Raw genomic sequence first — 11751 nt, 5'->3', positions numbered from 1 at the left:
CCACACCGCTCTGCCGCCCTCTCCTGGAATTACATCAAACCAGTGTAAAAACTAACCTACGGCAATAAAGTGCATTTCTCCGAATTCGAACCTTCGTCTTTATATTTACCGCGGCGCGAGAAATATTCTTTTTTCATCTTCGAGTGCCCACATCCAGAAGGAAGTCCGCCCCACTTAACATTTTGATCCATCGACCGGATAATTTGAATCACCAGCGGCCACACCGGCGGAGTTTTTTATTTCCAAAAGATAAGTACGAATTTTTCATACATATATATATGCGATCGCCATATTGGCTTCGCATAATTTTCAAAATCCATTATATATATATGTACATGCGTATGCACACTCCAGTGCATACTTAAGTCCAAAATCATATATATATATAAACGATCGCCGTATTGCGGCTTCGTTTAATTTCCAAGTTCCTATTGCAAATTTAATCCAATTGCATAATTACTTATACATATATGTATGCACACTCCAGTGCATACATCATTTCATCCATATATACATAAGATCGCCATATTGCGACTTGTATAAATTCCAATTGCAATTTTTTCTTCCAATTGCATTTCTAAATACAGTCCACATTTAAACAAAAAAACCACAATTAATAAAACATTTATGTACATATTAAAATCCAACAAAATTAAAATTGAGAACAAATTTAAATTTATATAGTACTACATACACATATAATTTCCAGTAATATATATGCATCCCGTTTTATAGTAGCAACATATATTATTATAACATATATTATAACATCCAATACCAAAGACATATACATCTCTTCCAGCAAGTGAAAAGTGCAAAGAGAATAAAGAAAATAAATCCCCAATTAAAATTATTGTTTGTGTGGGCAAATATTTTTGTCCAGTGTGTTTTCCAAGTGCATTTCCAGCAGCAAGCAAGGAACGAAAGCTCTGCATATATGCACGTTATGCGTCCAGCATAACTAAAAATCAAAGAGCAATAAATAAAGAAATAAAGAGTGTTGTGCGTGAGCTGGGGCAAACATATTTTTTGTTGCCCAGTGTGTTGTTATTCCAAGTGCTTTTACATCCAAATATATATACATATGTACAAGCACATATGTACATATGTCACTTGGGGTAGAAATCCCGAATAATAAGAATTACACCATATTTCCACTAATCACATCATCCACAAATCCATGCATGCTCTTGTAATTTTTTCCAGTTGATACTAATATCCATTATATATTCATATATACATATATATATATTATACGTTTATTTTTTTTTGCGTTTTAATATTTCTAAAGGCGCAAATTAATTAAAGGAAAATTTGAGAAACAGATAATATTACAAATACATACATACGAAAAACACAAATAATAATACCAATCCATACATACAAATTAAAAGAAAATCAAAGAAATTAATTAATAAAATAAATACAGCAAATTATAAATTAATAAATAAAAATTATTAATTCAATAATTAATTATTTCTTTTTCCAACCATCCAAAGCCGGCACCAAATAAGTTTTTTGGGCTGCTGCATATATTTTTGAAAATCCTTACATATACAAAAAGAGAAAAATCGACTGTTCCATCCCACGCTCTCTGATATATTTTTTACTGTTTAAAATTAATTCAGGACAATCTCCAGATAATTTTTAAGACGTTCTATTCCACGCGTTCCAAGGCTTTATTTTTTGCCTTATTAATTGCTCGGTTCGGATTAATTTCACCGTGTTGAAGTTTTTCCTCCTTCGGACGTCTCGTTTCATTCCGCGGGTTCCAACGCATATTTTGTTCCAAATATACTTGGCATCCTTGGGTTTTTTTTCGCATCGCGATTTTGTTTGTTTGTTTTTGGGTTGCAACCACCCGTGCCGTAAGTCTACCGTCCCTCTTGAAACGCAAGAGCTGGCATGCCAGTAGGAGGCGATAACAAACCATTAGCCGTTCCGTCCGTGAATCCAACGCGGTCACCCTCAGCTCTTCCTCCCTGCTCCAAGGAGAGCTCGCAAGTAAAATCGTCTGGTAGGACTCCGATTGTAAAGGTAACGCGTTCTACCATCAAAATGTCCACAGACGTAGCAGAGGCAGCCCTCAATAAGTTTATCGCAGTGACTGATCGTCTCAGTCAGTTCGAAGCGAGACTTAATGGTCCAGGCACTTCCAACCCCTCGCTGCATACGTGCAATGTCCGCCGAGACCAGGTCCGGTCACTCTGGGACAAAGTCGAGAAGGAGTTCGAGACTTGTCTGGAGGTCATAACGGCGGCAGGCGAGGGGACTGCCGAAATGCGTACAGTTCTCCATAACAAGTACGACTATTGTTATTCGGTATACGAGACTCTGGCAGCTCACCTCAGCGAGCAAATAGAGAGAGCGACGGCTCCCACAACTTCCACGAACCCGCCAAGCTATATTCCCTCCGGATGTCGCTTACCTCCATGTGACACCGAGGTTTTTGAGGGAGACTATCTAAAATGGCCAACGTTCAGAGATCTCTTCACGGCAGTTTACGTGAATAATCCTAGGCTCACACCAGTTGAGAAATTATTCCATCTTAACTCCAAGACCAGTGGTGAAGCGAAAGCGATTGTTTCAAAATCCCCGCTTACCAATGACGGCTTCGCGTCCGCCTGGGAATCGCTCCGAGAGCGGTTTGAAAACAAAAGGCTTTTGGTCAACAGCCAACTCAAACTTCTATTTAACTTGAGTTCGGTTGGCCAAGAATCTGGTCGAGCGCTAAAGGAGCTGCAGAGCACCATACAAGGGTGTTTAGTAGCGCTAGCGCACTCCAATATTTCCACGGAGAACTGGGATTGCCTGTTGGTGTTCCTGTGCGCCAGTAAACTGCCGAAGTTGACCCTTTCCTTATGGGAACAGTCTCTGTCATCCAAGTCCGATATTCCGACATGGGAAGAAATGAATACATTTCTCAGTGAAAGATATCGGACTTTAGAAGCCATCGAGGACATGAAACCGACTATCAGCGGTATAGCCTCGAGAAATCCAGTAGCTCCCAAGAAACTCAATTCCTTTGAAGCAAAAGTGAGCACAAAACCAAAGACTTGCGATTTGTGTTCGAAAGAGAATCACCCAGTCCGGTTGTGCTCACGCTTCTTACAGATGTCCGTGGATGCGCGCAGCAGCTATATTAAAAAGAAGCAGCTGTGCCTCAATTGTTTCGCGCGCGGCCATCAGCTTCGCGACTGCACGAGCACACACAGCTGTGCTACGTGCCACGCGCGACACCACACGCTGCTGCATCGGGGCGCTCCTAGCCCTGGGCCACATTCCACAGTTAACGTTTCGGCCAACACACAACCTCCTGCAGCACCTGCGACGACCAGCTCATCCGGACAGCCGCCAACAGTGCAAAACTTTTTTGCAGCTGGATCCACGGCGGTGCTGCTAGGCACGGCAATGCTGGATATTTGCCATCTCGGGACAAAATATAGGGCTCGCGCCCTAATCGATTCGGGCTCCGAGGCGACCTTTATTTCCGAACGCCTATTCAGGCTCCTTAAGCTGCCATTCCGTCTCATTAACGCCAAGGTCTCCGGTTTGAATCAGACCGTTTCCGCACAGTCGACCAGGCTGTGCCATTTCGCGATAAGTTCGCCCTCCAAACCCGACCTGCAGCTAAATACAGCAGCCTATGTGCTGCCGGAATTAGCAGGCAATCTTCCATCGTGTCCGATTCCAAAGGAAGCACTGTCTGGCTTGCCTAATCTTCCTCTAGCAGACCCTACGTTCTCCGAAGTTTCTAAAATAGACGTACTGATCGGAGCTGACATTTTGCCATCCGTGCTGCTGAGCGGCACAAGGACGAACATATGCGGCTCTCTCCTCGGTCAGGAAACCATTTTCGGTTGGGTGCTTACAGGCCCAGTGTCCAGCACACCGAACCATGGCAGTGTCTCCGCGTTTACAACCCAGATCAGCGAGACGGCAGACCAAGAACTAAATAAGCTTTTGACAAAGTTTTGGGAGGTGGAAGATCTACCAATTAAAATGGTAAAGGAGTCGGATTCCTATTGCGAAAGCAATTTCCGTCAAACTACGACAAGGGACCAAACCGGGAAATACGTGGTAACGCTACCGTTTCGCGATCCAGAGCATTCTGGGTCCAGTTTGGGGTACTCGAGATCCATCGCATTGGCTCAGTTTCTTCGAAATGAAAATAGATTGAAAAGAGACTTTCCGTTAAAAGAGCAATACGACTCCGTCATTCAGGAGTATCTGGATCTCGACCACATGAGGCAAGTACCTCCGACTCAGGACACTCCGTCCTACTACCTTCCACATCATGCGGTCATTAAGCCCGAAAGTACCACTACAAAACTGCGAGTGGTATTTAACGCATCCAGCCCTTCAGCAAATGGGACCAGTTTGAACGATGTGCTTCACGCTGGCCCAGTCCTACAATCTGATCTAACGATCCAGATTTTGAAGTGGCGGTTTTTCCAATACGTATTTAGTGCCGACATTACAAAAATGTATCGGCAGATCTGGGTTAATCCGAAACATACGCCTTTCCAGAGAATTCTGTTCCGAAACAAGGAAGGAGAATTACGGGACTACGAGCTGAAGACGGTCACGTTCGGGGTCAATTGCGCCCCTTTTCTTGCGATTCGAGTCCTTCAGCAACTAGCAAGTGACGTCGAAGTTCAGTTTCCAAGGGCTAGCCATATTATTCGGCAGCACATGTACGTAGACGATGTCCTAGCAGGGGCAAATTCCATTCAAGAGACCAGGCGAGCCATTCGAGAGCTTCAGGACGCTCTCAATTCCGCAGGATTTCCCTTAAGAAAGTGGACATCGAACCATAAAGAGGTTCTCAAAGACATTCCTAGCGCGCATCGTCTCCACGATGGCTTCCTTGAAATCGATGCTGACAGCTCCGCCAAGACGCTTGGAATTCGATGGGAAGCTACGTCCGACGAGTTCTTCTTTGTACCGCCGGTGATCGGTATAGAATCGTCATACACGAAGCGGGAAGTTCTCTCCCAGATCGCCAAACTATTCGACCCCGCAGGTTGGCTGGCGCCATTCATAGTGCGTTCCAAAATATTCATGCAGGAGATTTGGCTGCAAGAATTGGGTTGGGATGAAAAGCTTCCCAACGAGATGAGCCAAAGGTGGCAAGAGTTTTTGCGCAGCTATTCCGATCTTAACAAGATCCGCATACCGCGATGGATTGGCTACAATTCCGATGTGAGAATCGAGCATCACGGGTTTTGCGACGCTTCCCAAAAGGCGTATGGGGCAGCCATATATGTGAGAGTTGAGGTGGGCGATAAAATAATGGCGCATCTCCTTGCGGCCAAGACACGAGTCGCCCCGGTAAAAACCGTGTCCCTTCCCCGACTTGAGCTGTGTGGTGCCCTGCTGCTGTCCGAAATGGCGGCAGCAATCCTTCCTAACATGCCGACGGGTCCTTCCAAGCTTTTCTGTTGGACCGATTCCACGATCGTCCTCGCATGGTTGCAAAAGCCCGCCTGCTGTTGGACCACATTCGTGGCCAACAGAGTTGCCAAGATACTCCAAGCGACAGCTGCCGAGAATTGGTCGCACGTTCGATCCGAGCAAAATGCTGCTGACTTAGCCAGTCGTGGCGTTCCTTTGAGCGACCTGGTTGGAAGTCAACTCTGGTGGCATGGTCCTGAGTGGTTACAAAGACCGAGAGACCAGTGGCCAGCAGTGTCCGTCCTAAATCCATCCACTGAGTTAGAGCAGCGCGTGGTTAAGACCAATTTCGCTAAAGCAGCTTCAGAAAATTTCCTTACTCGTTTTTCCAAGCTCGACAAAGCCCTACGGGTCCTGGTGTATGTGCTCCGTTTTCCGACTCGTTGCCGTAAAGGTCCCAAGGGACCAGAGGGCCCTCCTACAAACGTCGAGATTCGGCATGCTGAAGAAGTGCTTGTTGCGCTAGCTCAGCGCGAGGAATATGGCCAAGAGCTTAATTCCTTAAACAGCAAACGTCCGTTGTCGGGTTCAAGTCCAATAAAGAACCTCTTTCCGTTCATAGACCAACAAGGCATGTTAAGAGCTAGTGGCCGCCTCTCAGCCTCAAAGGTCCTGAAGTATGATGAGCGTCACCCTATCATCCTGCCTTACAGTTGTCGGCTGTCTCGTCTCTTAGTCGAGTTCATCCACCAGATTTCGCTCCATGGCGGCAATCAGTTGATGATACGCCTAATCCGAGCGAAGTATTGGGTTCCAAAGCTCAAAAATCTAGTAAAGGCGGTAGGGAGCTCTTGCAAGGTGTGCATCATCTTCAAGAAAAGGCTGCAGTCGCAACTGATGGGCGATCTTCCGACAGACCGCGTCTCCTTCTCGAGGCCTTTTACCTACACCGGCATTGATTACGCAGGCCCGTTTGAGATTAAAAATTACACAGGAAGAGCGTGCCTCATTACGAAGGGGTACGTCTGCGTTTTTGTGTGCTTCTCAACTAAGGCCATCCACTTGGAACCAACTTCTGACTTAACAACAGAGAAGTTCCTTGCGGCATTCGCCCGGTTTGTGGCCAGACGAGGTTGTCCCCAGCGGGTCTATTCAGACAACGGCAAAACCTTCGTGGGAGCAGCAACTTTGCTATCCCGTGATTTCCTGCAAGCGGTCAAGGAGTCTGCGATGGGTACATACGGCTATCAAGGGCTTCTGTGGCGTTTCATTCCGCCAGGCGCACCGCATATGGGCGGCTTGTGGGAAGCGGGTGTGAAGAGTTTCAAAACACTTTTTTACAAAGCCACGTCCAGTCGAAAATACACATTCGAAGAGCTTTCGACGCTACTTTCTAAGGTTGAAGCATGCCTTAACTCCCGGCCTCTCTCTCCAATGTCCGAGGATCCCTCCGACTTGCTCGCATTAACGCCAGGCCATTTCCTGATTGGGGGTCCGTTGCTCTCCACAGCTGAGCCCGAAATCAAAGGGGAAGCTAAGTCGATAATAAATCGATGGCAACATCTCAAGGCCCAGCATCAGCAATTTACTGTGCGATGGAAAGAGGAGTACCTGAAAGAACTCCATAAGCGCAACAAATGGCAAGCTCCAGACCGGAACATCCAAGTTGGCGATATGGTGGTTGTCAAAGAGGACAACATACCATCCAACGATTGGCGACTCGGCAGAGTCGTGTCGGTCTATCCGGGAGCCGATAGCCGGGTTCGCGTCATCGACGTGCTTACTTCGCGGGGCACTATTAAACGCCCAGTTCACAAAGTTGTGCTCCTTCCGACAGGGGCTCAAATTGTTCCGCAGCCCAGTCAATAGCTCACGTAGTCGCTAACCATTCCGCGCGCTTACAACGTATTTCATAAGCTGACAACGGTTAATTCTTATTTAATCTTCCATTATTCTATTCCTTTTTTTTTCATGTGCCTAGCATCATATCGTGTCAGCATCCACAATGGCTCCTCGTCCAACTCCCCGCTCTGCGCAAGCCCTCGAAAACAGACGATCCCGAGGTACACAGTCCTACCGATGCCGAGTCTGTAAGGGGATTCATCCTCTTCGGAAATGCAACCGTTTCCTGAGGTTGTCCTCCGAGAAGAGGCTTCGAGCAGTTCTGATTAACAAGTACTGCTCGAATTGCCTAGCGCACCAGCACTCGGAGGGGGCTTGCCGCAGCGGGGACAAGTGCAAAAAATGTGGACAGAACCACCACACTCTGCTCCACTTCCGTGAGCAGCCAGTGGTGCGACGCCCATCACCACGTCCGTCTCCATCGCCTTCGCCATCACCATCGCCGTCGCCATCACCATCTCCGTCGCCATTATCATCGCCAAGATCGTCGGTTTCCAGGGCCCATCCATCGGCAGGACGACGCAGGAGTCCCGTGCGATCTACGCAGCCTGCCACGCCATCCGTGGTTTCCGTGGCTCCGTTGCTGCATATATTGCCAACGGCAATAGTGGTGCTGGACACTGGCACTACGAAGTACGAGGTCGGTGCGCTCATCGACACTTGCACCGCAATGAGCTCGATCGACAGCTCACTGGCCGCGGCATTCCGACTCGCCACGACCAATTTGGGCGACGAACGCGTGTGTGCGGTGACCATCCGGTCCCGTACTTGCGATTTCGCCACCAATGCGGTCCTAAAGGTGTCCGCCGGCACGCGGGTCCGCACGCCACGACGGGCATTGAGCGACGAGGTTCGGTCGAGGTATGACGACATTCGTCTTGCCGATGACCAGTTTCATCGTCCGGCGACTGTCTCCCTGGTATTGGGGTCCGACTTATACACGAAGATCATCCAGCCAGGGTTCCTAAAACTCGAGGACAGTCTGCCCGTCGCTCAGTGCACGGTGTTTGGGTGGATCGTGTCAGGAGCGTGCCGACTATCCTGATGCCACTCGCGAGTCTTTCGCCTTCGCCAGGGGGGGAGAATGTCCGCGCCAAGACGGGACACTTCTTTATGGCAGTGTAACAATTAACAGACCAGAGAGCAGTTCTCTCCAGATGATCTCTCATCTCGCTCTCTTGGTCTGCTAATTGTCTCCACACCGCTCTGCCGCCCTCTCCTGGAATTACATCAAACCAGTGTAAAAACTAACCTACGGCAATAAAGTGCATTTCTCCGAATTCGAACCTTCGTCTTTATATTTACCGCGGCGCGAGAAATATTCTTTTTTCATCTTCGAGTGCCCACATCCAGAAGGAAGTCCGCCCCACTACAACAACGACCATGTCCCCGACACGCATATTCTCGGTGGGACACTTTCAGGTATTCATCCTTCCATCGAGCGCGGAATTGCTGATGGAGCGCTTTCAAGTGTTGCCACCGGTTTAATATGGTCTTTGTATTCTCTCTTTACTTCGGGCTCCACTATGGATAGAAGAGGGCCGCCGACAAGAAAGTGCCCTGGTGTCAACGCTAGAAGATCAGTGGGATCCTCTGACATGGGAGATAGCGGTCTGGAATTTAGACAAGCTTCAATCTTCGCTAGCAGAGTGGCAAGTTCTTCAAAGGTGTATTTCCGCGTAGCTGTGCATTTATAAAACAATGCCTTGAAGCTCTTGACACCAGCTTCCCATAGGCCTCCCATATGGGGTGCTCCTGGCGGAATGAAATGCCAGTCGAGCTGCTGATGACTATACGCATCAGTCACAGACTCTTTAACGGCCTGGAGAAAATCTCGGGACAGTAATGTGGCAGCGCCAACAAAGGTCTTCCCATTGTCCGACTGCACTTGGCGAGGACACCCTCTTCTGGATACGAACCGAGCGAATGCCGCAGATCGGTCGTCAGATCTGAAGTAGGCTCCAAATGGATAGCCTTGGTGGAGAAGCAAACGAAAACCAACACATACCCTTTAGTAATAAGGCAGGCTCTGCCAGTGTATTTCTTTATGTCGAAGGGCCCTGCGTAGTCCATACCCGTGTACGTGAATGGACGGGAGAATGACACTCGTTCTCTTGGCAAATTTCCCATCATCTGACTTTGCAATCGCTTTTTGTAGATCACGCAGACCTTGCAGGCATTGATAACTGCCTTCACCAAGTTTTTAACTCTCGGAACCCAATATCTGGAACGGGTGAGACGTACCACCAACTGATTACCCCCGTGTAGCGTAATGAGATGGGTGAACTTTACCAGAAGCCGAGAGAGTGAACATTCGTACGGGAGGATTATCGGATGTCGTTCATCGTAACGCAAACTTTCAGAGGCTGTGACACGGCCACATGCCCTTATCAGCCCCTCCTGATCTAGGAAAGGGTTTAAGAAGAGGATCGAACTGGAAGGGGGCACCGGAAGCTTCTGACTCAAACAGCGATACTCGTTCGTTAAATACCTGCGCTGAGTGCAGAGAATCATGAGCCGTTCGGCGGCGACAAGTTCCTTGGCCTCCAGACGGATCTCTGAAAGCGGCGATTGTTTCTTGCACCGATTGATAAAACGCTGGACATACGCGAGGACCCGCAACGCTCTATCCAATTTGGAAAAACGATCAAGGAAGTCTTCGTTCGGAATATATGCTACGTGGGCTTTGACTGCTCGCTTTTCGATCTCGGTCACGGGAAGGTCGGTCCCCTGGCTAGGCCATTGGCTGCGTGGCTTTTGCAACCAAGTGGGTGCCACCAGAGAGAACTACCGACAAGCTCTGGAAGGGCTACCCCTCGACTAGCCAAGTCAGCGGGATTATGTTCGGATTGAACGTGTGACCAGTTGGCTGCCTCTGTGGACTGAGTGATCTTCGTCACTCTGTTGGCAACGAAAGTAGTCCAATGGCAAGCTGGTTTTGCTAACCATGCCAACACAATGGTGGAATCGGTCCAGCAGTGGAGACTCGAATTCAGCATCGGCATGCTGGGAAGGATCGCTTCAGCCATTTCGGCTAGCAGTAAAGCTCCGCACAGCTCTAGGCGAGGAAGCGACACAGTTTTGACTGGCGCAACACGCGTCTTGGCGGTGAGCAGGTGTACCATCGTGGTATGTCCCATCTCTACGCGCACGTAGATCGCAGCGCCGTAGGCTTTCTGCGAGGCATCACAAAATCCATGATGCTCTAAGCGGAATTCTGGGCGAAAGGAAACCCATCTTGGAATCCGGACCTGATCAAGGACCGAATAGCTCTGAAGAAAACTGTGCCACCTTTGGCACAACTCAGATGGCAGCTTATCGTCCCACCCCAGCTCCTGAAGCCAAATCTCTTGCATAAAGATCTTGGCACACACAACAAATGGAGCGAGCCAGCCTGCTGGATCAAACAGTTTGGCAATTTGGGAAAGCACCTGGCGTTTTGTGGGGGAGATTTCTGTGGGTAGATCTGGGGGGACGAAGAAAAACTCATCGGACGTCGCTCTCCACCGTACACCGAGAGTCTTGGCTGTACTCTCAGTGTCGAGATCAAGGAAATCACTGTTCAGAAGATGACCGGCTTGGATATGAGCTAACACCTCTTTGTTGTTGGACGTCCATTTTCTTAACGGAAAGCCCGCAGAGTCTAGGGCACTCTGTAACTCCTTTATTGTGAGCTGAGCATCTTCAGCAGAGTCAGCTCCCGAAAGGACATCGTCTACATACATTGCATTACGAATGACTTTGCTCGCTCTTGGATGGCTGAGCTGCACGTCAGTCGCCAGCTGTTGTAGGACTCGTATCGCCAGGAAGGGCGCACAATTAATCCCGAAAGTTACCGTCTTTAACTCAAAATCTCGAATGTACCCCTCGCTGTTTCGGAATAAAATGCGTTGGAACGGGGTATGTTTAATATGCACAGGAGCGAAAAAAAAACCAGAATAATTAAATAATATTTATCCTTAATGTTATTAAGAATATTATAATTATTATATTTATAATACGGATATGTGATTATTATTTTGTGTGGTATTTATTTACTTTATTTTAGAAAATAATACCAACTGTGGTAAAGACAAAAAAACCAAAAAAACGGGTAGTTTATTCGAAGAATGGAAGTTAATTATTTATCCAAAATAATTTATTTGCAAATATTTAATTTCTGAGCTATCAACAAACGGTGTGCCGTACGGAGTGACGTTCACACTTAAATTTTTTGGAACCAGACAAAGAAATAAATTTTTTTTTTTAAATTATTGTATGTTGCTGGACAAAAGAAAAACAAATCAAATAATAAAAAAATTAATTTCCAATTATTTTGGTATTTTTAATTTTAATTTGACTGGAATATTAATTATGTGTTGTTATTGGAGTTGGAATTTATTTATTGCAGCTCAGAAATAATTTATTTTGTCTTTGGAAAAATTTTATATGTTTAAGACCTTGCACTGGATG

General features: G+C 47.2%; 2 protein-coding genes across 2 annotated transcripts; one reads left to right on the top strand and one right to left on the bottom strand.

The window, feature by feature from the left end:
• The first annotated feature begins 1104 nt into the window (after positions 1-1104).
• On the top strand, positions 1105-8344 carry LOC122320348. Its single transcript, XM_043208541.1, has 2 exons — positions 1105-1118; positions 7379-8344. The coding sequence occupies exons 1-2, from the start codon at positions 1107-1109 to the stop codon at positions 8342-8344; spliced, it is 978 nt and encodes a 325-aa protein (XP_043064476.1). The 5' UTR covers positions 1105-1106.
• Positions 8345-9102: 758 nt separating this feature from the next.
• On the bottom strand, positions 9103-11024 carry LOC122320347. The gene is made up of 2 exons (XM_043208540.1): positions 10255-11024; positions 9103-9925 (listed from the first exon to the last, which is right to left on the bottom strand). Exons 1-2 carry the CDS (start codon positions 11022-11024, stop codon positions 9103-9105), a joined length of 1593 nt encoding a protein of 530 aa, XP_043064475.1.
• Positions 11025-11751: the final 727 nt, after the last annotated feature.

Source organism: Drosophila ficusphila, unplaced genomic scaffold (assembly GCF_018152265.1).
Source record: "Drosophila ficusphila isolate 14025-0441.05 unplaced genomic scaffold, ASM1815226v1 contig_470, whole genome shotgun sequence".
Lineage (NCBI taxonomy): Eukaryota > Metazoa > Arthropoda > Insecta > Diptera > Drosophilidae > Drosophila > Drosophila ficusphila.
The sequence above is the reverse complement of the archived record's forward strand: the minus strand, read 5'-3'. Positions and strand labels throughout refer to the sequence as shown.